The 26,657-nt window shown below is 35.8% G+C and overlaps 1 protein-coding gene across 1 annotated transcript in view; it reads left to right on the top strand.

Moving 5' to 3' along the window:
• LOC102613633 (probable disease resistance protein At4g27220) overlaps positions 1-22,777 on the top strand; it is a 214,808-nt gene extending 192,031 nt beyond the window's left edge. Inside the window, exon 7 of the mRNA XM_052442881.1 lies at positions 22,582-22,777. Within this exon, the coding sequence (XP_052298841.1) occupies positions 22,582-22,598 (17 nt within the window). The 3' untranslated portion in view covers positions 22,599-22,777. The remainder of the gene's footprint in view (positions 1-22,581) is intronic.
• Positions 22,778-26,657: the final 3,880 nt, after the last annotated feature.

The raw sequence follows: 26,657 nt of genomic DNA, 5'->3' as shown, positions 1-26,657 counted from the left end.
ATTGGCAACAGCTGTTACAAATCTATCTGATGAACAAAGAGCAGCTGTATGTGAAATGGGTATGGGGAGCGTGCTTGAGTTGAATAGTGGTAGGCTGAAAAAGAAGCTTTGTGGTTGGTTGGTAGATAGGATTGATGTATGTAGGCGCGTTTTAGTTTTGAATGGTAATGAGGTAGAGCTCAGTGCTAATAGCTTTGATCATGTCATGGGATTAATAGATGGGGGCATGCCTTTACAATTAGAGGGTGACATAAAAAAAGTTGAATCATATGTACAGATGTTCAGTGCATCATCTAGAGGAATCAACATCAAGAAATTGGCAGAAATGTTGAGTAATTCAACGGCAGCCGATGATAGATTCAAAGTCAATTTATGTTGTTTACTCTATATATTGTTCTATGTCCCCCTGGTGGAGTACACATAAGTTGTAATTTCTTTTTTTTTTTTAAAGATGTAAACTGTATCCAGAAGAGGAATTGGGCCACATTTTGTTTTCATAAATTTCTTGAAGGCATTACTAGGTACAAGGAAGAGAAATTGGCATACATAGGTGGCTGTCTTTTGTACTTAGAGGTGATATCACATCTTGGAATGATATAGTGTCAATATGTTCCTTCACTTTGTTCAGTTGAGTAACTAACTATAATTTGAATTGTTGTTTTTGTTTATTCCAGATGCTTTATTTTAATTCTATAGTGTATGGAAAAGTACAAAGAGATAGGTCTATGTGTCCCCTGGCCTTGTGGAACGTAGATGAGATAAAGCGGTTGATGAAATAGATAGAGAATAAAGGTGGTTATAATAGCGATGAGGTAATCTAAAAAAGGAATTGTAAATTTGTGCGATTCTATGAAAGTAAATAATATGCTTGCGATGAAAAACACGCGATCCGTGAATACTGCTTTTCAATTTGTCATTGCTTTACATTTATTGTAGTTGGATGTTACGTATAAATTTGGTTCAGCACTTTACTTATAACTTCGTACTTGTAAAATTGTTTTACCATATACGAGTCTGTGCTGCATCGCTAATAAGGGCGAACTCAAGGTCAGATGGATGCAGTATGCCCGTGGAAGAAGATTTTAGAGACTCGGAAGTTAGACAGACGACAACAGCCCCGGGAATGACGAAGATAAAGTCAGTTAGTCAATTGGATAAGGCAGTAGCGATATCAAGTAGGCCATCAGGATATGTTGAAAAATTAAAGATAGATGGATCGTGCCGCAACAACCATGGCAATAACGATAAGGGGAAGGACTGGAGTGATGCAGCCAAAGGAGAGGGAGTTTCCACCAACTGTGAGAGTAAGCAATTGTACAATAGTGCAGCAAGTGGTAGTATGTACCAGAATAATGAAATCGAGGAAAAAGAAGTTTGTGAAGATGCACAACATATGGATTTAATTGATGTAGCAGATTTTGTCATTAAGACTCAGACGTCCCCACCATGCAGTGAAAGCTTGCATAGTAACATAAGGATTGAGGTTATCTATAACTAATAAAAGTTAAATTTGAAATTTGCATCTTCTTTTAGTTGTTTTTTGTTAAGCGAATGTAATTTATGTTTGATAATTTTCTAATTATTATGAGGAAAATATGTTGTAGGAGCCTGCTGTGGTGCAGAAGTGTTCAGAACCGAATAAAAAGACTGGGAATGTAGTCCATCCAAATTCACCACTTAATCAGATAGGTGCAGGTGTTGGTATATAAATACTAATGCTATTGGTATCAATGTGCAAGTGTACACGACAAGTAATAAAGTGATGAGTATTCAAGATCGTCTCCACATGGATTGATGTTATCAGATTTGCTACAGCAATCTTAACAGTGCAGATTTTGTATCTAAATTAAGATAAACAATTGATGAAACTAATGTACTAATTAAAATAAAAACGCAGTAAATAAAATGCAACAAAGTAAGCTATCACGTCAAGCTCAAGGATAAAACTAATGGGAATATATAGTAGTTGAGTGAATAAACTCTCCTAATGGTCTTGACTATTTTCTAATGGTTGGCTCGGCTGCTGCAGTATTTGCTACAACACTGGGCAGAATCCTTATGTATCCTCAGCCGTCGCATGTTAGATATCTTATATCTATATGCAACCTAACAGTGATCAGTTGTTATGCCAACATAAGATATAGCATTACACGCTTAGGTTCTATTTACCCTACAAGGTGAATCCTTATGTCTAGTTTATCATTAATCTTAAATCGAGCATGGCCCTTTTGGGACTCAAGTAAAACTCAATCCGGGAAACTCAATTTAAGATCAAGTATTGTTCTGATATGTTCCTGATGGTTGTCGAAGCCAACAAAAATAAATTCCTACTCTAAATAAATTGTGTATAGTGATTGAGCAGGGTCGTGTCCACAGAGATCGGTAATTATTTAAATCCTTTTGAAACGTAAAACGTAAAATGGGGGAATTGTTGACAATAATAAAAATCAAATTGAAATAACAAGAATACAAATTAAAGTTGTAATTCAAATTGGAGAAAGCTCTGGTTGAAGGAATTAACTCAGCTTGATTCGACTACTGATCATTGATTCAAATATAGATTATTATTACTTATGAATAGACCGGTTATAGCTATTGAGACCCTCTAATAGCCAATCTCTCCTTAACTAGTCGATAACCAAGGTACGACCGTTGGTTATTTCCCTAATCAATGGACAACCCTAGATACGATCATAGGATTTAATCAATTGACAGCCTGAAAAACCAGAGAGACCCAAATCCTAATCAACACATATGATGATTCATTTAAATTAGATTGTTTATTCTCACAACACAACTCTCTGCTATGTTATTTGTCACAAACATTAAATTCTTCATACGATGAATCCTTTAATTGACAATAGATTAAGTTGATAATTAAATAGTGGCCAATTACCTAATTAACAAACATAATCATGAAAATAATTCAGAGAATAAACAAATACCCAAAAACCAATAAAACAATTAAAGCACAAGAAAGATCTCACAGTAGTGATGAATCAAAGCTTCATTATCCTTCAACCAGAAAAATAGGTTTAGTTCTTCATAGAGAGAAGAGAAAAATTAAGATCTAGGGTTTCTTTCTTTTTTCTCCAATCCAAAATCCCCCCTTTTTCACAATAGATTCCTCCCTTAAATACTCCCTCTCTCTTCTCTTTTAGAATTCTATTTAAAATAAAATCCTAATATCTGAAATATTAAATTCGTAATTACAAAAATAAACAAAAATACAAAACACGTTAAACTAAAACTGCAGGTCCGCAGTTGACAGCACGCGCCCACGCCTTATCAACAAAGTTCTTCTGACGCTCATAATTTCTCCAAGAGAACAATCATCCTTAAACATCATATTATAGCTCAATTTTATCATCAATCAATAGAATTGCACCTACAAAAGTAAAACACAAGTAAATCACTATTATTAAGTGCAAAACATTGATATTAAGGGAAGTAAATAATGCAAAACTAGTGCATAAATTGCACTCTAACAGTTCCACTAAGATAGGCCCTTTTGCGGCTCTCTCCTAACTTGTATCATTAAATGGGTGATCAACCGAAATAATGAATAAAAATAAATACTATCAAAACAAACTGCTACAGCAAACATGTAACAACACATATATTCAGTCAATAAACCATCAAGATTGTTTATCACTCAACCACAAATAAATTTAGTTCATGGTTTGAAAAAGAAAAATAAAGAACAAAGTTTCAGCCATGAAACACATCCCCATAAATAAATAGAAAACGAGAAAACAAGAGAAGAATAAGAAGGATTGAGCTCCCAATTGATTTCTGCAATTTTTCCTCTTGTGTAGCCTTCAATCTCTCTCTTGAATCTTGTTTTTCTTTTGTTTCTTTGTGTTTTTCTCCTTGGGAAACGGCTCTCCTTTTTTCTTTATGATGTGTGCTTCTTTTATAGTTGAAAATTAGGGTAAACGGAACCCTAGGGCGCGCATAAGTCAGATTAGGAAACTATAGATCGCAATTCTGCAGTTATCCCGCGCAGAATTTTCTCTGCCGTTGTTCCAGGATTGCTACAGCAACGGCTACAGCAATGGTTGCTACAGCAATGGCTACAGCAACGGCTACAGCAACTGCACTGTTCCAGATTTGTTTCAACTCTTTTGTAGCCATGTTCTTTCTTTATTTTTGCAAGCCTATTGCATAGCATTCCTTCCATGAATTATAAGCTTCTGGAAACCTACAATTATGCACACAATTTGAGCACAAATTACTTTAAATCGAGCAAAACTTATTAAGACTGACTAAAATGATTATTTATGTAAAATGTAACAAAAATGCAAGAGAAACGCATAATTTACTCTCTAAGTAATATTGATTTAAGCCTAAAAGTGCCATGATAACTCTCATTTCATAGAGTTATCAGCAGGCAGAGCACGTTATCGGGTTGGACCATATTTGATGCAAAGACCTTTGAGTACTGATGAGGAGATGTTGATTAACTTCTGCATGGATGAAAATTTGAATAAGGGGTAACGTATTACTTATGTCGTTGAACTAGTACTGGCATGCATATAAAAAGTTACTTGATTGTGTTCGAGCTTCGAATAAACGAACTTAATTGTAGGAAATCAATAATTATGGCAAAAATGCCTCGATGATAGATTTTCCATTGCAGGGAAATGGTTTTTAAGACGAACTTCAATTGCATCACCAGACATGATATTATGTCTCTATCTCCTAGAAGTACAATCAATGTGAAGGTACAACCACATTCTGTCAAGTGCTGTACTTGTATGAATAATACATACACATGTTATAATGATTGCTCTTGGAATTTAATAGGGCCCGACGTTTTTGTTATTTTTTTATATGTTGAATGAAGTCAATACCCCTTACATGAAAGTGTTAATACTCGTACTTTTCAGATTGTTTCTAGTGTCTCAGAATTGTTATCTACGAAAGCGAGTGTAAATGTTGGAAACAGTAATTTCAGCCTTTTTCTGCCAGCGTATTTTGCTGTAAGGACTTTGTGTTATATTTCAATTTTGAAATTTTATCCCCTAAGGGACAGTTTAACATAAAATTTCGTGTGTTCATTCAATATGGTGCATCTGTTTACTATGCATGTAAGTTGAGATATTGGGCTTGCAATTACATTTAACTAGAGCATTACAAATAATTGTTATTCAAGTTTGGCAACCCACTATTTCCATTGCCTATGATTTATGTTTCGGCTGTGATAGCGTTGATGTTCTATAAAATGTACAGTTGCACGATAACATCAGTGGGGACCCTGCAGACCTTACTTTTGGTATTAAACAATTTATCAGTGGTGATTTATACCTGGCGAATATTGGTTCGTGTAAGCAACTAAGCATTATTTACTTAAGCAATCAGCAAACCTCGCTTTTAGTTAATTTTGATGTTATCTGTCATTTTATTTCACCCTGGTTTTGCAATCATTAATAGATTTTTGTCCCGGTGAACCATGGTTTTACACACTGGTACTTATTGGTTGTATTAATATACGAAATGCGGGTGGAGATATGGGATCCACTGCCCAGTGCAATGAAGTCACAAATGTTCGTTGTTGAATGCAAACGAATGGTGAGTTACCAATGTAGCTGCCAATCGAGTGTACTTTGTCGCCAAAAAAAAAATTAAATGAACCACTGTTGTTGTAAATAATCCTCCTTTGTTTTAAAAGGAAGTGTCAAATATTACTTTTGCTATTACTGCAATCTATCGATTGACGGATGTTCTTGCAGCTACAATTCATTGAGATGACGTTGCAACATTGTGGCTCAAATTGTTTATCGGGAAGGTTAAACATGAGCGAGTTCGTAATCCAGCTTTGTACCAGACAGGCCAGTATACGTAACGAATCTGATTGTGCACTATATGTTATGTTGATGATGGAGAGACATAAAATCTAGTTGTGCCTTTCTGAGGCAGAGGTGCGTAACATTTTTAACTGTTCAATGCTATAACCCAGGCCGTTAATAATATTTATGTATCGATTCAATTTTTGCCGCCTTGTAATTATTGTGTTTGTGCATTTCATTCAGATAAAGTTTGATTCAGATAGTGAGAGGTGCCGCATTCTGATTGATCTCATGACATACAATTTCAACTGTTTGAAGGACAAGGTTCGTTTGAAGGCTGAGAAGTATCGATGGCGTGTTGACGATGAAGCCCATTCAATTTATGAAGCGATTGAAAAAAAGCACGTACGACAGCTTCATAGTGCGAGCAAAATAGGGCATGGTCGCCGCCATTAGCTGCATTTGCTTTGGCATTCTATTGTATAAGTGCATCCATGCTTTCCGGAAAGAAAAAATGCTGATTTTGACAGTTGCAGTTCATCATTCGAAAAAGCACAATCAACCACTGACAATCGTGATTGATAAACAACTTATGTTTTGTTGCTGGCATAGAACAATAAAGTTCCCATCGTGGATGCCGCAGTGTCTCACTACTGAACTTTATCATTTATGAGTTTACATTGCCGTCAAATTTTAATTTGTCAAGACAGCTGTTCCTGGAGTATTATATCAGCGCATGGTGTTAGCTGAAATAACGTCTCCTCTGAATTCTGCATATTTTATGATATTGATACTTTGGCCTGGACAAGTTAGTGAAATATTCATTTTATCTTGTAGTCCTAACCCAATGCCTTTTGTACTAATTGAACTCAAGGATGGATTGAAGTTACGCAAGTTTTCCTTATTTAAGCTTGGCATAGGTATAAAAATTGTTTCTCAACTGCCATTTTAGTTCACCCCTGACATAATCATGCAACCTCGTCCAATTTTTTACTTGTCAGTGCCTCTGAAATATTCTTTTATTTTGCAAAATTAATGGATACAGTGGGAGCCAAAAATTAGTTGTATTAAATCCCCAACCTTTAGATCTTTTTGGAGTAGCGCCAATATTCTTTTACAGATTCTAAATGTGGGCGTAGTTAGTTGGTGTAGATGATGAGGTTGCAATGCAGTTGGATAGACTTGCAAAGGCACTTGTGTTTACTGAACCTTTGGTAAGAACAACTTCCGGATCTTGTACCACTGTCTCTCTCCTCTCTAAAGGTTGCCTCGCTGGTTCTTCGGTGTGAGATATTGCCTGCAACCTCAAAGTCAACTGGTGAATATCTGTAATAGCCACATTGTATGCGGCCAAACTTGATCCAGTGAATCTTAGCAAACTTCGACATGCTGCATATATTTGGCCAATACGAGCCTGCTCGGTCATGTAATGTGATTTATTACAACTTATATTGGACGAAGTGTGAGCTTTTATCTTTGCAGCTTTACTCAATCGAGACAGAATCATCGAACTTGGAATTTCTGTCATATTCTGAGCCTTCAACACAACAAATGAATGCGAGCATGGAATTCCAATTGTCTCTAGCAACTTACAGGTGCACGATAAGGTTTTGCTGGTCTCATTAATCACTACTTTCACCTCTTTTCCAACTGATCCAAACCGCCTAACCCCTGTATGTTGTTGACATTATATCTCGGTCACACATTTCTGCAGTTAACAACGCTTCCTTATCGATTTCTTCTCGTACGACGCGAAACATGGCCCTTGTGAACTTTTCAGCCGCTTGCTGCTCATACATCTTTAAATGTGTAACCAATACAAGACGTCCATCAGAACTGTTAAAGTCATCATTCCCCTCTCATTCCCTTTGTCGATCCATTAGTCGGTCCATCTGTTTAACAAATTCTATCAATCGGAGCCTTCTATTCACGTAATGGTTTAGATATGCATTCATTCCTTCCGACCTTTGAGTGCTTCTCATTCCCCCAAAAAACTTTCCACGCAAATAAGCATCAGCCCACATATGTCTATCTTCAAACATCTTAACAACCCATTCATTTGCGGCAATATTATGGTTATGCACCATCAATTTCCATTTTCGGTCAAATTCTTCTTTTGTGTAAGCGTTCATCATGCAGCGGCATAATTCTGTTGTAAATTTAGGGTTTTTAATATTTGTTTGAGCATTTCGGACCAAATGCCAACAACACAACCTGTGCAAAACTTCTGGAAATGTCTTGCTTATTGCATTTCGCATTGCTTTGTCCCCGTTGGTTACAACAGTCCTCGGATGCTTGTTGTTCATTGCTGTCATCAATGTCTCTAACAACCATGTGTATGTGTGTTCTGTCTCATTTGACAACAGAACAAACCCGAATACAATTGTTCGCCGATGGTGATTTATCCCCAAAATAACCACGAGAGGCTTTCCGATATGCATTGGTCTTGTAAGTTGTATCGAATGCAATAACATCACCAAATAATGCATAACTGCGCATGATCCGTCGTCGCACCAAAACAAGTCCCCAAGTCGATTAGAACTAGTGATTGTGAAGTCATAAAAGAATGACGGATCTGAGCTTTGTCTTCCATCGAGATATGATAGGCACGTCTCAGCGTCTGATTCTTTCAATGATTCATGCCTCTTGGCAACCAGCCTATTTTCAACACCCCTCCTATTATACCCAACCTTGTCGTAACCCCCTGATCTGTCAACCATAAACTCGTGAATTTGAGATGGCTTCTCTCCCACTTTATGTAATGATAAAGCTGCTGACAAGTCGGGACCCGTCACTCCTCTGTGGGACCTAATGTGGTGCACTAGCTGAGGCGGTGTTCAGTTATGATTGTGCACGCGTTGAAAAAAACTACACGCCCATCGGTGAGTATCTTCATTGTAAATAACTCGAAATTGTGCTCTACATCCCGTCCTTGTAACAGTCTTGGCTTCTCGCCCTCTGCATAAGCAGTTGCAAATGTGTTTGTTTGAAGTTACAAAAGCACAAAAATGTATCGCATAAAAAAGATCCAATGGATATATTACACATTAATTCCAGCTCCAATGGAAGTCCCGCAGCATATCGAAATCCAATGACAAAAATCAGCCACAATAACACCAAACACATCTAGTTGAGTGTTTCCCTAGTGACCCGAATGTTAACAGTAGGAGACTATATTTGAAAGTTGAGAATTTTGCGGTAGAGTGTTTGCAATCTGGCTCCTTGAACACTTCCGTGGCAGTTGTATCTGAACTTGTCCAACACTTTACTATGCCACAGGAAGTACTCTACCAGGCGTACGTCACATTTTCCGTCAGTAAATGCTTTCATCTTTATTTTTGTGACGCGTTCACTCAAGCAAGGGGGCACATTCTCTGTCTCCAGCCAGCCAAGTTCGTGGTCGTTTATGTCGAACCAATCTCCCTGATCAGTTAAAATAGGCAAACCCACGGTTAACATATTGAACCCAGTTCCTGATGACAGCACATGATTGTTGTCTTCCTCACCTTTGTTAATATACAGGTACGCAAGTTGTAGGGGGCAGTAAGGATGGTATACAGACCTTTCCAGCCGCTTCGTCGAACCTTAACATCCAAATAGGTGAGGTTGTCAAACCGAATGAGGGACTGCCTTTTGCATGCCCGCTTAAGTGCCTGCTGTTTTATTGGTTATTACACAAACAACAATAATAACAACGTACTGTCACTTTTAACTAAGAAATAATTTACCAACTTCATGTATTTGTTAAAATGAAAATTTGGCCCGATTGTCGAAGGTTTACTGAAATTCCTTAACAGTTCAGGCAAAACAATACATCTCAGCCTTATGATCAATACAAAATCCTAACAGTAATAACAGTTTAACAAAGTGTATAAATTTATGGCAATAGATGTCTGTTGGTATATAAATACTAATAAAGTGATGAGTATTCAAGATCGTCTCCACAAGGATTGATGTTATCAGATTTGCTACAGCAATCTTAACAGTGCAGATTTTGTGCTCAAACAAAATTAACAATTAATGAAACTAATGTACTAATTAAAATAAAAACGCAATAAATAAATGCAACAAAGTAAACTATCACGTCAAGCTCAAGGATAAAACTAATGGGAATATATAGTAGTTGAATGAATAAACTCTCCTAATGGTCTTGACTATTTTCTAATAGTTGGCTCGGTTGCTGCAGTATTTGCTACAGCACTGGGCAGAATCCTTATGCATCCTCAGCCGTCGCATGTTGGATATCTTATATCTATATGCAACCTAACAGTGATCAATTGTTATGCCAACATAAGATATAGTATTACACGCTTAGGTTCTATTTACCCTAAAAGGGGAATCCCTATATCTAGTTCATCACTAATCTTAAATCAAGCATGGCCCTTTTGGGACTCAAGTTAAAACTCAATCCGGGAAACTTAATTTAAGATCAAGTATTGTTCTGATATGTTCCACTAAGATAGGCCCTTTTGCGGCTCTTCATTAGCTAGTATCATTAAATGGGTGATCAACCAAAATAATGAATAAAATAAATACTATCAAAACAAACTGCTCCAGCAAACATGCAGCAACACATATTTCCAGTCAATAAATCATCAAGATTGTTTATCACTCAACTACAAATAAATTAGTTCATGATTTGCAAAAGAAAAATAAAGAACAAAGTTTCAGCCATGAAACACATCCCCATGAATAAATAGAAAACACGAAAATAAGAGAAGGATAAGAAGGACTGAGCTCTCAATTCATCTCTGCAATTTTTCCTCTTGTATAGCCTTCAATCTCTCTCTTGAATCTTGTTTTTCTTTTGTTTCTTTGTGTTTTTCTCCTTGGGTGACGGCCCTCCTTTCATTATGATGTGTGCTTCTTTTATCGTTGAAAATTAGGGTAAACGGAAGCCTAAGTCGCGCATAAGTCAGATTAGGAAACTGTAGATCGCATTTCTGCAGTTATCCCGCATAGAATTTTCTCTGTCGTTGTTCCAGGATTGCTACAGCAATAGCTACAGCAATATCTACAGCAACTGTACTGTTCCAGATTTGTTTCAACTCTTTTGTAGCCATGTTCATTCCTTATTCTTGCAAGCCTATTGCATAGCATTCCGTCCATGAATTACAAGCTTCTGGAAACCTACAATTATGCACACAATTTAAGCACAAATTACTTTAAATCGAGCAAAACTTATTAAGATCGACCAAAATGATTATTTATGCAAAATGTAACAAAAATGCAATAGAAACACATAATTTACTCTCTAAGTAGTATTGATTTAAGTCTAAAAGTGTCATGATAACTCTCATTTCATAGAGTTATCACACCCCCAAACTTAAACCATTACTTGTCCTCAAGTAATGACAATAACACTAACACTTCAATCACACAATCATTCAACAAATAACTTAGCTCTGTCATCAAATTTGTAAGGATTCTTCAACCCTCAGATCACATTCTTAATCACGCAAAATAGCCATAGTAGTTTAGTTCTAGACTTAGGCTCCATTCCGTCCAGAGTGTGTGTGTGCCACTTTGATCAAATTCCAGAGGTGGTTGGTGAAAAAACGGATCATGTTTCTGACATTCGCAATTTGACAGTGGAAATAATGAAAATTTCAACTACTATATAATTTATTGACCATGCAATTACTTACTTGCCCAGTTGAAATGTTAAACTAAACTTATACTAAACTTTATACTAATTGCATGTGTGTGAGCACGTTGTTACATTGATACAATATATCACATTGCAAATGTTACCCCAAGACTCCGGGTTTACAACAAAAAATTACCCAGTGCTGTAGATGAATATTTAGCTGCTGGTATAGTATGAGAATGCTTACCAGAAGAACGCCACTGGATAGGATCAGACGAGTTGTTTTCGCGACACCCTCGACGAGGTTGCGAGCACGTTGTGGATCAACTGTATTCGATTCCCAATGTTTAACATCTAAAGTTGCTTGCTGGATGGATTGCATCTCATGGACCTTGTATTCTATCAACATGTTATCAACAATACGAATTTGTTGGAGATTTGGCGCCATAATGACAGCACGATGGTGGTATGACATCCCTCGCAACGAGGCGAAGAGAACAACAAACGTTAGTGTGTTAAGAGTTATCGACTGAATGATGAAGTTCGCTGGAGGATCTTCTGGTCGTATAAAAACTGTCAGACAGAGTTCTGTCAGTGAAGGGCAACTACAAAACAGCTTTTCTGTGACTTGGTTTTCAAGTGCCTTCTCCAGAACCATTATGAAACTTTCAATACCTTATCAACAACCAACACCAATGATTCACATACGAACATTCTTCTAAATCCTAACACAACATAAACAAACAAAATACAAACATGTTTAATCATTGTAAACGTAATAACTAACTTATATAAGAATAAAAATTTACGCTATATAACTATACAGCCTCCACATCTGTTTCAATCTATGATTCCTCATCCACAATCTTCACTTCTGCTATACAGGTAGATGCCACAGGTATTAAATAAATACTAATGAGACCACAAATAAGTATGTAGTACTTGCGTTTAACAAATGAAGATATTTGTATTACAGTGTAAACCATATACCTCCACAACGAGCACATATCCATTATTCAACTTTCACTACACATCATAGCCTCAACATGCCTTGATGAATACACTACTTATTGGACTCAATGAATTTAAATAATGTTGGTATCAATATCACCTCCACTAATCAATACATAAACCATAACCCACTTTACTATCTTTTACTAACCAAAGCTCCAATGCAATAGTCCGCGTGTATATACCTATCAACAAATGAATGTCCACCATCAATTTCTGTTTCTTCATCGATTATAAAGGTGTCCTACGAAAAATTCTAACAATTCACTTTTCTAACTTTTCCATGCAATCTCTTTCAAACCAATCCTCTATCTAACCATAAGTTTAAATTTATGCAAGTCTTTTCATCTTAAAGCTGATAAATGTATTATGCGCGGAAAACAAAGAAAAATAAATTATACATATACTTAAAGTGAATGACCAACCAAATCACAAGCCTCACTAAGAAAGTGGTAACAGATCGAACCACCAATATTATGCCATTTTTTTCCATTTGTTCTTCGGTGACTCTGTATGTATGTAATTAACCATTATTTTTATGCACCCACTATCGACATTTACTAATATACAAGACAAAAAAGACATCTAAACAAAGTATGAGCCACCGAAAATGAAAAGCAGCAATTAAAACTATGTTTCTTTCCTTTCATGTTAACCCATAAATAAGGTTTAACATGTCAATGATTACCCCACTGCTCAAACCCCTTTACTATATTTATTTCAACCTTAGCAAACCCAGCCATTAACCTCTTCGCAACCTAGGCATTTCGAACACCCCATCTTCGAAATCCACTACAAAATCGCATTCACAAACATGAAGCCTACCTATGCATGCCAAACGACTCTTCCAGTGCCTACAAAAATGCCAGATTTATAATACCAACAAGGCCAACTTCAATAATACAGACATCAATAGAATATAATTTCATAAATCGGCAGCAACCTTTTTCTTAGATGCATCACTGCAAAATCAAAATCACGACCACTAAAATACACAAATTCATTTACGATTTAAGGAAAGAATCTTTACCTTTCCTTGCCTAATGAAATTTCGGGTAATTCCCCTCTCTCGCAAATGTCAGATTTGAGATTCAAATTTGTTTTACATCTTATTCTCGTATTTTTGTTTCCATGGACTTCAAGACCTTCATTAGACAACCGGTTTAAACGGTTGTTGTTAGTACCTGCGTCCGCTCTCCAAATTTTTATTTAAACTGTTGGATTGAACAAACTTATATCCAACGGCTTCACAGAATAAAGACAAACCACAGTGGCACGATGCCACTGTGGCACTGCAGGGAAGTCCTTTAAAATGATGTGGTTTTGGTTTTATTTTAAAAAAATTAACCTAAAATGATATAATTTTAAGTATATTATTTTTCATATCTTCCCACCTACAACTCATCTCCCTATTTTCAGTTCTACAAATTCGCCTCTGCAATTACTTTTACATATTCGCTTGTGCCATGTCCCCTTCACTGGTCTCTTCATATTTCTTTATTTTTGTTTTTTTAGTTTTTCATTTCCCTAATATTCTTCATAACTGATCTTTGTACAGCTCCGACCAATTTTCATTGACATTACAGTGTAATTGACATTTTCTTTTCACCGCTTTCAATGTTTTTCCCAAAACAATAGAATAACCCAAATTTGTTCTTTTCCTACCTTCACCAACCTCATTGACAAAAATTAAAAATGCTGTCAATTTCTCCAACCATGTGACAATGCCCTCACTACGTGACCTTTTGCTCACATCCGATTGCACATTAACCATCAAGGCCGGTTTCCCATGAATGTCAATGATCACCTCTAGTTTATCAATTAATCATGATTAATGCTGTAAGGAAAGCTTTATTAGTCTTTCTTTATCAATCTCGCCAGCTTTTGCTTTTCTTTTAGCATGGTCTTTGTTTGTATTTGATGTTCCCCAATCAACGCAAAGCTTTAACTATGTTCTTCTCTCGAATAGATCTTCTATAATAGAAAATTGAGATCCTCTCTTGAATAGAGTTTGCACTTGAAAAATAAGTATGCATTATCATTCATGTATTGTCAAAATTTGACCTGAAGATCCAACTATTTAAAATTATTGATTATTTTTGTTGGTGAAAGCAAATTGATTAGAAGAATGTGGTAATAAGAAGATAAAAATGCTTTGCCTTGTGTTCTTACTTACAAATCCACCAGCTTAGCATTTAATCACATATATAAGTCGTCATCATCACTAGATTATCGTATATTACATAATAATCAAAGCTAATTATTGAAACCTTTATTTCAAAGAAAAGAAAATTTCTTGAAACCTTCCGAGTTTGAAAATGCCGGCAACACTTGCAACTTCCAAGAACCTTCGTGGAAGTGTAGATGCTGAGTACATCCAACCGCTCCATTAAATGCCGAAGTGATTTCGAGGACCCACACGACCACGCAACATGTTTTTCTTTCATTTTATTTGTATCTCTATTTCTTAAAAAAATAAAAATCATAAAGTCCCGAAACTTGGGCTTTATAGCGGAGTTATTAGAACAGCGCAAGAAAATTCAATGAAAATTCAAAAAAGTCATAAAGTCCGGCAACGGCAGCGTAGCACTTACTGGTAACAAGAAAATTCAACGAAATGCCAAAATGCCACCTTGCTCTGTCCAATTGACTTATAACTTTAACACTATTTACAAGCAATTATAATCATCTTAGTTGTAACCAAAGTTGGTTGGTGTAAGTGGTTCGGCATTCTCATTCCTTAAGAGAGGTTAGGGGTTCAAGCCCCGCTCTCATATAAAGTCACCACTTTGGCCAGCACTTTACCCTTTATGAGCCGACCCAGTATAAGCGGGGATTAGTCTGAATTGTGATACGGGCTTAAAATATCTCCCACAATTGAGGCCTATTCAGAACCACCTCGTCTTTTTAAACTAAAAAAAATAACCATCTCAGTTAAATCTCTTCTTCATTTTCTGTCTCCCTTTTCTGAATCGTGCTTGTCCTCGATCCTACACCTTCTTTGCAAATCTTTCATTGCACTCGCTTGTCGATTTGTCTTAGCAGAAAAAGGATCCCCCTTTCTTTAATCTCTAGATTTTTTACTCTTTTCCTCTCCTCCTCCCTTAAATCTATAAAACCTCTTATTTTAGCAATTTATCCAAAATTCTTTTTTCCCTCATCCCAGCTGATTGATTAGTTCTGCTTAGTTTGATTAGTTTTGCTTTCCCCTATTTTCTGAAAGCAAAAAAAAAAAAAAAGGGATAATGGATATTGTTATCCCCGTTGCTGCAAAAGTTGCAGAGTACTTGGTTGCTCCCATAATTCATCCATTTACTTACTGCTGCACTTACAAGATCAACTTCAAGAAGCTGAATAATGAAGTCGATAAGCTAAAGAATGCTAGAGACAGTGTGCAGTGTAAGCTTGATGATTCCATATTTAAAGGGGACGGAATTCAACAGCACGTTGAGGAGTGGCTGATTGCTGCGAACAAGGAGATCAATGAAGTCGAAACACTTATCGAAGGCAAAGAGAATTCAAACAACCGGTGTTTGAAGGGGTTATGTCCTAATTTGAGGACTCGGTACCAGCTTAGCAAGAAAGCAGAAAGAGAGGCGAATGCTATTGTTGGACTCTATGAAAAAGGGAGATTCGACAGTGTTTCTTTTTGTACCATTCCAGAGGAGACATGGCTTAAGTGTAACACCCCAAATCTAACACGTGCGGAGCACGTGAAGAAGGAGGTTACTCACAAATCATAATCTTTACTCATAAGTTTCAAACTGAAATACCTCCAATTCTTATTCAAATAAATCCATAAATTCAAACATCTAATACTAAATAATCTCTCCCGAGGACATAAAAATAATAACAAAAGTCTCAAACTCCAAATTACACGTTCATAATAGAAATAACTAAATAGAAACATGAGTCTATTCCTCCTCTTATTCAAATGGCAAACGGAAACGGAAAATTACTAACTCCAAAGCTAAGCGCACCTCTCAAAAGAAACTTAATCTGCAAAAAGTAATGATGAGGGGTGAGCTGTCAACTCGGTAAGTAAAACCATTCCTAACACAGTAGGCCTATCGATGCTAAAAATTGTTGCAAGCCTTCTTTTGTTTAAAATATATTTCATAATCCATAAATTTCATTAAACGATATATCACGGTAACATAACATAAATTCTTAATAATTCAAAATATCCAAAAGCACATTTACTTACGAAGCAAATCATATAATATGTATACAGAAAACAAAATGTTAGCTCATGTCACATAGTGTCACCTATAGTCCCGGTGACCCGGCCAGAAACAGAATCAGAATATCGTGTGCACACTTAGAACAGAAACCCAGTACTGATCCAGACAGATATATCATATATTACGATCAGAATCATAATCAAAATCAGAATAACTATGGACAATGAGCCAAAACATTAGGAATCTCATACAATCATCAATAATTGAAATCAAACATAGGTACAAAACATTCGTATCAGTTTCATAAAAGTCCATATCAATAATTTAGGCTTGCATAACATTTTATAAATAAAATCATAAAAGTAGGCATGTAACAAAATAACTTACATATTCAAAAGCATTTATAAAATACTTTGTTAAAAAGAATTTAGCTTTAAAACATTTACATAAAACTAATTTTATTATCAAAATCAATTAATCCTTTAAGTAGTATAAAAACATTTATACTTATAATAACAATATCAAAATACTTATACATATCCAGTATACTAGGAATGAAGTTACTTACCTCGACAAATGAATTTGAATTAACACTCCTCTAAGCTTCTAAGGATCTCAATCACCTTCAACACCTTAAACAAATACAAGATATGACAATTAATAACTTATTCTAAGAATCTGATTTTCTAATTCATACCCATACAGGTCTGATTCTCAGAATTTTAACTCTTAATATAAAACTCAGAATGATATAATATTCTATGGAACTATTCTGGACATCCATGAGTACCCCATGTAAAAGTTTCAAGAGGATCCGATATCAAAAACATTTTCAAAACTATTTATTTCTCAACAAATTCGAAACTGTTTTCACATAACCTAAACCAAACAGAACGGGTTCTGTGATTTTTATAAAATAAAATACTAATCCGAAAATTATGAAATTAAACCTGGGAATCCTAGACACATATATTAACCTCCATATAAACTTTCAGAATTTTCCGAGTTCATTTGGTGGTACAAATAAGCCTGTGAATCCGATCGCAATGCTGGAATCGCAGTTTTCCAGTGCAGTGGTTTCTATTTCGAAAATACATATAAATTTGAAAACGAAGTCGAATTTAATGAAATAAATTTACTCAAGAATCCCTACATGTATAGTTTCCAGAAATATAAATTTCATAAGAAAACTCATTCAGAAAATATAGGTTTAAATTCGAGATACTCATGCTGTCCAGAATTATCCTGTGCTTCATACGTCAAGGATTGATTAACTAAACTCATAATAAATCAAAACTCCAAACAAAGCCTAAATACATTCTAAATCACGCATTATGATCTATAACCATCTAGAATCGTGCCAATATAAACCCTAGATAGAGTGATTAAAAATCTGTTGAGAATAGGGAGAATAACTTACCCGTCGTTTTGATTCTCTCCTAAACAAAGGTTTGAATCCTAAGATTTGGGTAGGAGCGTAAAGAGCAACAGAGAAGAAGAATAAACACCGTGGACTTAGGGTTATGGAAGGGGAAAAGTATGAATTTATAGGGAGTCTTAAGAAACCCTATTTAATAAGGAAAATAACCTTTTTCCAAAACTATCTCATAAATAATCTCTATTTATAATTTAGTATCCCTTTCTTAATAAGGGTTATAGGCCACCCATAATTCTTAATGAAAACTCAATTTCCATAATTTAATTTTATGAAAATTTGTGGCGTTACATTAAGTCTACCCAGGATTTCGTGCTCTTTGAATCGAGAAAGTCCACCTTGAAGGAGGTACTAGGCGCACTCAGCAACCGTAACTTCAACATGATTGGGGTGTACGGGATGGGTGGGATTGGAAAGACAACGCTGGTGAAAGAAGTTGGCAGGCAGGTCAAGGAAAATAATCTCTTTGAGAAGGTCATTTCTTCACGTGTTTCCCAAACACCGCAAATAAAAAATATACAAGGAGAAATCGCAGAGAAGATAGGCTTAGAATTGGCTGAACAGAGTCATGAAACTGTAAGAGCAGGGAGGCTGCTTGAACGATTAAAGAAAGAGCCGAAGATCCTCATAATCTTGGATGATATTTGGGGGAGTCTTGATTTGGAGGCGATTGGAATTCCATTTGCAGATAATAACAGCGGATGTAAAGTTCTGCTGACGGCAAGAAGTCAAGATGTGCTGTCTTGTAAGATGGATTGTCAACAAAATTTTTTCGTTGATGTTCTGAATGAAAAAGAAGCTTGGAGTCTTTTCAAGAAGATGACAGGTGATTGCAGAGAAAATGGTGAACTGAAATCTGTAGCAGCAGAGATAGTCAAGGAATGTGCGGGCTTGCCCATTGCCATTGTACCCATAGCGAAGGCATTGAAAAATAAGAGTCCGTATGAATGGAGGAATGCTTTACGACAATTAGAAAGGACTTTTTTGAGAAGTTTCTCTGGGACACAAGCGGTGGCCGCCTATTCAACTATAGAGTTGAGTTACTATCAGTTAGAAGGTGAGGAACTCAGGCAAACCTTTTTGCTAATAGGGTACACGTTCATCTCTTGCGTTAAAGACGTGATCTATTACGGCATGGGTTTGGGTCTGTTTCAAAACATCAACACGTTGGAAGAGGCACGGGATAGAGCACATACATTGATTGATAAACTCAAGAACTCTTGCTTGTTGCTTGATGGCTGGAGAAGTGAATGGTTTTCTATGCATGATGTTGTTCGTGATGTAGCCATATCACATGTGTTTGCGGTGGAAATAGAGGTTGTTGCGCTGACCAGCTGGCCAGATAAGGATACACTGAAGGTTTGTACCGCAATCTCCTTAAATAATAGTAATATTAGTGAGCCTCCTCAAGGGTTCGAATGCCCGCAACTGAGATTCCTTTGTATTGGCTATCATGCTTCTTTGAGGATCCCAAGTAACTTTTTTACCGGGATGACAGAGCTTAGAGTTTTAGATTTCACTCAGATGTATTTGTTGGCATTGCCTTCATCGCTTGGTCTCTTACAAAACCTTCAAACATTGTCTCTAGAAAATTGCAAACTAGGAGACATGGCTATTATTGGAGATCTAAAGAAATTAGAAATCCTTACACTTCGAGGTTCTAATATGCAGAAACTGGTTGAAGAAATAGGCCGGCTGACTCAGTTGAGGTTGTTGGATCTGAGCAATTGTTCCAAACTAAAAGTTATTCCAGCATATGTGATATCAAGCTTATCACGATTAGAAGAATTGTACATTGGTGAGAGTCCCATTGAGTGGGGGAAGGTTGGAGGAGTCGACGGTGAAAGAAGAAATGCCAGCCTTGACGAGTTGAATAATTTATCTAAATTGACCTCTTTAGAAATACTCATCCAAGATGAAAAGGCTCTACCAAGAGACTTGTCGTTCTTCAAAATGCTGCAAAGGTACAGGATATTGATTGGATATTGGTGGTCGGTTGGCCCATCGGATGGGATTTCTAGAATGTTCAGACTGAAGCTCACCAATGGTGCCAACATTTGCTTGAACGAGGGGCATATCATGCAATTGAAGGGTATTGAAGACCTAACTTTGGATGGATTGCCGGACATTAAGAATATTCTTTGTGAACTAGGCAGAGAAGGTTTTCCACATCTGAATCGTCTCGATCCGACGTAATGGCAACATTGTTCGTCTTGTTGACACAATGGATTGTACGCCAGCTCGGACGACTGCATTCTCCCTTTTGGAGTCATTATTTCTGAGAGATTTAAGGAACCTTGAGGAAATATGTCGTGGTCCACTCACAGCAGAGTCTTTTTGCAAATTAAAGACCATAGAGGTGGAAAGGTGTGATAAATTGAAAAAAGTATTTCCATTGGTCATTGGCAGAGGCCTTCAACAACTTCAGTCCGTTAAAGTGAGTAGTTGCCAAAATATGGAAGTGATTTTTGCTGCCGAGAGAGGAGATGAATCCAGCAATAATAACGGTACTGAAGTGATTGAAGTCACTCAATTGAGGACACTTGAGCTTCGTTCTCTTGCGCAGCTTACAAGCTTCTGCATATTGAAAAGGTACGCGTGAAAAGTACTGAAAAGTATTTCTACTTTGAGAGTTCAGAGTTTTATTGTCGTCATCGCCCTCATCACTTCGTCTTTTAGTAACAAAATGTTAGTTATATAAATCAGTTTATTTATACTTTATAATATCCTTACAAACATAATTTTTTTTTTTTTGGATGTCAGTTAGACCGAATGAAAAAAAAAAAAGATATTTAGTAAACAATTATTTTTTTCCTTCTTGTTCAATTTTTTTTCTCTTAATTATCAGAGTTTTTCTTCTTCCTCTACTTTTTATTTTATGTCTACATGTTTAGTTAAATACACGGAAGAGACAGGGCATTTGATTAGCCAAACAAAGAAAATACTCATAAGATCTAGAGTTTTTCAAGCCATAGTTAATTCCCTGAAAATCGTTCAAGAGCTATTTCCAAATTAGTACTCCTTAATACAATATTGTTACATACAAAATGATTATCAATTTTGATGTTGAAGTAGAAATTGGTCATCTCGTGGTAACATAAATTATATTTTTAAAATATATATAGAGAGATGGACAAAACTCAAATTAAGAAATCTTATTCTATTAAACTTTTTGTACAATAGAAAATCCATTCTTGCACAATAGTGAATATATCCAATTCCATTGAGTTGGATGAATATTAATGAAATACCAGCTTCTTACTATATTATTAAACTTTTAAAATTCATATTATCTATTCATTTTTGCTTTAAGAAAAAGTTAAAACTCCAATATTTTTTAAAAAATAAATTTGTAAAATTTTCAATTCAAACCAAATAAACGGATCAATTAAAAGAATCTCAAAGTTTAAATGCAATTTGAGAATAATTGAAGTCTTTTTCATAGAGATTATGCACAAATCTAATAAAATTTGAAAATCTATCTACTGGACAAGTGTTAAGAAGAGAGAATGGAAGAAAATACACATTACTTAAATGGAATGCTTTGTATTTACAGCTGAAAATCATACTCTCTCCGCATATGTATAAATTTGTCCGGCCATCAATATGCATCATTGGAATGCTTTGTATTTACTTTATTTTGTGAAATCGTAAGAAAGAAGTGTTAACTCCATCTTGCTTTTTTGGTGATTGATGATCACCCAGGTGTTCCCCAATTTGGAGAAATTGAGTGTTGATGAAAAGCACATAGGCCTATTTCCAGAAGACTGGCTTTGCAAACTTAAATATCTTGCTGTCCGGCTTGATGAGTCAAGTACTATTTTATCACTTGACGATTTCCTCCAGAGATTTCACACCATCAAAATTCTCTTTATAGAAGGAGACGATTTTGTTTGGGGAGAATCACTTGAAAACCTTGAAACTGGGTTGAATGCAATGATGAGGGGAATAAACCAGCGTCGTGAACTGAAGCAGATTTTCAAACAAGAGTCAACCAATACCAACAATTTGGAAAAGCTGGAGATATTTTATTGTTACAATTTGACTAATCTAGTGCCATCCTCGACATCGTTTCAGAACCTAACAACTTTGAAGGTAAGTGGTTGCCATGGAATGATAAACGTTCTAACATCCTCAACAGCAAGGAGTCTGAGGCAAATGTGGATACAATCATCCAAGATGATAACAAAAATAGTGGCAGATGAGGATGATCAGGGAGATAATTATGCAGCAAAAGAGGAAATTGTTTTCAGCGAATTAAAGGAATTGAGGCTTTTGAACTTAGAAAGTCTGACAAGTTTCAGCTGCTCTGGGAATAATTGCGACTTCAAATTCCCATCTCTGGAAACATTACTGGTAAGAAATTGCCCCAATATGAACATTTTCTCAAGAGGAGAATTAAGCACACCCAAGTTACACGAAGTGCAGCTGAGCCTGTTTGGTAAAACACTTTGTGCTTGGGATCGGGACCTTAATACAACCATTCAATACTTATATCTTGAAAGGAAAAATGTAAGTATTCATTCACTATGAGATGTTGATTTTTTATTTTTTACTCTTTGTTTACAGAGTCTCCAAACTTATGAAGACGATTCATGCTACTTGTGCAGCATTTTGGATAAGGCTCGAGCTCGAGTTCTTTGTACATATTAAGAGTCAGATGGTGCTGGTGAGAGGATTTTTTGTTTCAGTTTTCATTCATTATTATGCTTTTAGCTTTGTTTGAGTACTCAGAAATCAAATTTGAGGCTAGTTTTATTTCTTATGGATGGTGTCCAAGAGCTGCCATATTCAATTTGTATTCATCTGAAAATCTCTTTAAGCCCTAATTAATTAAAGAGATGTGTGCATCATATTTGTGTTCGTGCACCTATTGGTATTTATTGGAGACAATTTTGTGAGAAATTATGTGATTTCATGAAAATATCAAGAATATATATAGAAAATTATGGAAAAATAAAAGTTTATGGGGTCAATTGTTCACTGTAGACAACATGTGGATCCTCCCTGGAGCCTAGGTGAAGTTGTAGTTTACTGGTATTAATGATGGCCATTTAGTTTAGAGATTTGAGCCCAAGTTCCTCCATTTACATTATTAATTATTTTTGTTGGTGAAAGCTAATTGATTAGAAGAATGCGACAATAAGAAGATTAAGTACTTTGCCACTAGCTTAGCTTATAATTAGATACATAAAATCATCATTATCACAAGATTATCACACGTGTAATATCAAAGCTAATTATTGAAAAAAGAGAAAAAGAAGAAGAAAGGCTTAAGTTTTTCTAAAGCGTGTGAGTTAGAAATATTTTTACCCTAAAAAAAAGTCACACAAGCTCTAATTTTGTTTATATTTTATGAACAATACTAGCAAGTAAAAGAATTATTTAATGATTTGAAGCAAGTCAGCTGAGACCAAGTGTTCTTATTATTTAGGCAATTAGATCATGAATGGTAATCTTTCATTTGATCTATTACCTCAAAATACTCTCATTTTACGAAGAACGTCAAATAATCAAAACTTAATCGTCATTAATTAAAAGCTACTGTAGAAAGCTTGAACGGTCTTCCAAATTGCAGGTTGGAAGATGTGGACGGCATTAGCAACTGTCAGGAATCTTCGTCCAAGTTGCGAGCCACCCGATCCGAGTCTCATCATTTACTATTTTTTTTAAACCTTTTTTATTTCATTTTCGTTTACTTTTGAGAAAAGGAAAATGTAAAGATTGAATAAGATAAGAATCATTAATTGAAAAATGATTGGAAGACTAAAATAAGACACAAATTTGAATTTTAAAAAATATATATTGAAAATGATATCGTTCTGGTTCTAATTTGAAAAAAAAATTCACCTAAAATGACATTATTTTAAGTATATTTTTGTCAATTTTTAATCAAATTTTATTTCAAATATCAATCTTGAAAATTAGGTGAAGATTCTATAATTAGAAGCACATGGGTGGATGGGGCCTCTTCGTTTTAACGTTTGGCCTTAATTGGTTTTCTGTGATATTTTGTTGACTGAAAAGCCAGCGACTCAAGGAGTGGGCCAACTGTTCAAATATGAGATAAGCTTGCGTGGGAACTGAGGTGGTGGCCAGTGGCACAATCTACTGGTGCTCGGTTCCGTTATGGAATAAACGAATCCCATCATGAAATCTATGGATGGTGGGATAATCTATTGGTCTACTTATGATCCGATTTTGGGATTCTCACTCTTATCATCACCTCACATTTCGCGCAAGTTTTTTTAATTCTTCGTCCACTCTTTGCGTTCATTTCAATGAAAAAGAAAAAGAAATTAATATAATCGAACACACTACCTCAGTTAATTTAGTTCTGTTGACTTAATTTTTTTTAAATATAAAGTCAGTGAGTGCCGCTGTACAAATCAAATAATTGGTTACCATTGGGCCGACGCACATCTCAAGACTCTGCAAGTCTTTCTCCATCTCAATCAACATACTCAATCGTCTTTGTTAGGGTGATTATACTACCAGAGCACCAGCCACACATGCTTTCGCCTGGTCGAGGTAAGAATCTCCTCGCGTCGGTGTATTATGAGCAGACACAATAGTACCAGGGTCCTCTTCGATGTATGGCTAAAAGTCGACCAGAGAACTATTCCTTAAATATCGGACACGATACCATATCTAGGCGACGGCTTCTCCATTTCCCGACCATGCGGGGAAAGGAACGATAACGGATGCACGATTTTCAAAAATCCTCTAAACCCACGAAGGCTCGAATATGGAGGACGTGGGGATGTTCCAGATACATGGGAAGGCTGCCTATAAAAACCCCCAAAAAAACAACAAAAGGAAAAAAAAAAAAAAAGGGGGAAAACTCTGCCATTTTGGATCTAGAATTTATTTCCAAAAAGCTTTCTGAAACACTTCCTGTTAGAGTGCAATTTATGCACTAGTTTTGCATTGTTTACTTCCCTTAATATCGATGTTTTGCACTTAATAATAATGTTTTACTTGTGTTTTACTTTTGTAGGTGTAATTCTATTGATTGATGATAAAATTGAGCTAAAAGATGATGTTTAAGGAGGATTGTTCTCTTGGAGAAATTTCTGAGCGTCAGAAGAACTTTGTTGATAAGGCGTGGGCGCGTGCTGTCAACTGCGGACCTGCAGTTTTTTTTTAGTTTAACGTGTTTTGTATTTTTGGTTATTTTTGTAATTACGAATTTAATATTTCAGATATTAGTATTTTATTTTAAATAGAATTTTAAAAGAGAAGAGAGAGAGAGTATTTAAGGGAGGAATCTATTGTGAAAAAGGGGGGATTGAAATTAGAGAAAAAGAAACCCTAGATCTAATTTTTCTCTTCTCTCTATGAAGAGCTAAACCTATTTTTCTGGTTGAAGGATAACGAAGCTTTGATTCATCACTACTGTGAGATCTTTCTTATGCTTTAATTGTTTTATTACTTTTTGGGTATTTGTTTATTCTCTGAATTAGTTTTATGATTATGTTTGTTAATTAGGTAATTGGCCACTATTTAATTATCAACTTAATCTATTGTCAATTAAAGGATTCATCGTATGAAGAATTTAATGTTTGTGACAAATAACATAGTAGAGAGTTGTGTTGTGAGAATAAACAATCTAATTTAAATGAATCATCATATGTGTTGATTAGGATTTGGGTCTCTCTGGTTTTTCAGGCTGTCAATTGATTAAATCCTATGATCGTATCTAGGGTTGTCTATTGATTAGGGAAATATCCAACGGTCGTACCTTGGTTATCAACTAATTAAGGAGAGATTGGCTATTAGAGGGTCTCAGTAGCTATAACCGGTCTATTCATAAGTAATAATAATATATATTTGAATCAATGATCAGTAGTCGAATCAAGCTGAGTTAATTCCTTCAACCAGAGCTTTCTCCAATTTGAATTACAACTTTAATTTGCATTCTTATTATTTTAATTTGATTTTTATTATTGTCAACAAAACCCCCATTTTATGTTTTGCATTTTAAAAGGATTTAAATAATTACCGATCTCTGTGGACACGACCCTGCTCAATCACTATACACAATTTATTTAGAGTAGGAATTTATTTTTGTTGGCTTCGACACCCATCAAATTTTGGCGCCGTTGCCGGGGATTGGTGTCATTTATTTAATCCTTTTTACGTTTTACTTGGTGTATGGTTCGTTCTTCTCGTACAGGTACACTTTCGTTTGATCCTGAAATTGAGAAGACAGCTCGCCAGCTGAGACAGCAGACGAAGCGAGCTAAGCAACGATCCTCGTCGCCTTTGCTTCTGAAACAGATACGGTGCCTGATTTAGTTGAATCATCTAGCGATTCAGAAGAACAAGTGATGGATAGACCTGCACCTGTAGAAAGAACTCTTAGAGAGTTAGCTGAACCAGACTTGAATCAACAACCACTCTGCATTCAATATGTAGACTTGGAGGTAAATTTTGAATTAAAGTCTGGTCTTATTCATTTATTACCCAAGTTTCATGGTTTTGCAGGTGAAGATCCTCATAAACATCTTAAGGAGTTTCATGTTGTGTGTTCAAGTATGAGACCACAAGGTGTGACTGAAGAGCAGATTAAGCTGCGTGCTTTTCCGTTCTCTGTAGATGGGCTAGCTAAAGATTGGTTGTACTACTTGCCTCCTGGATCA

The sequence above is a fragment of the Citrus sinensis genome, chromosome 5 (assembly GCF_022201045.2).
Source record: "Citrus sinensis cultivar Valencia sweet orange chromosome 5, DVS_A1.0, whole genome shotgun sequence".
NCBI classification, from domain to species: Eukaryota; Viridiplantae; Streptophyta; class Magnoliopsida; order Sapindales; family Rutaceae; genus Citrus; species Citrus sinensis.
Note: the sequence above shows the minus strand (reverse complement) of the source record. Positions and strands in the feature narration are given on the sequence as shown.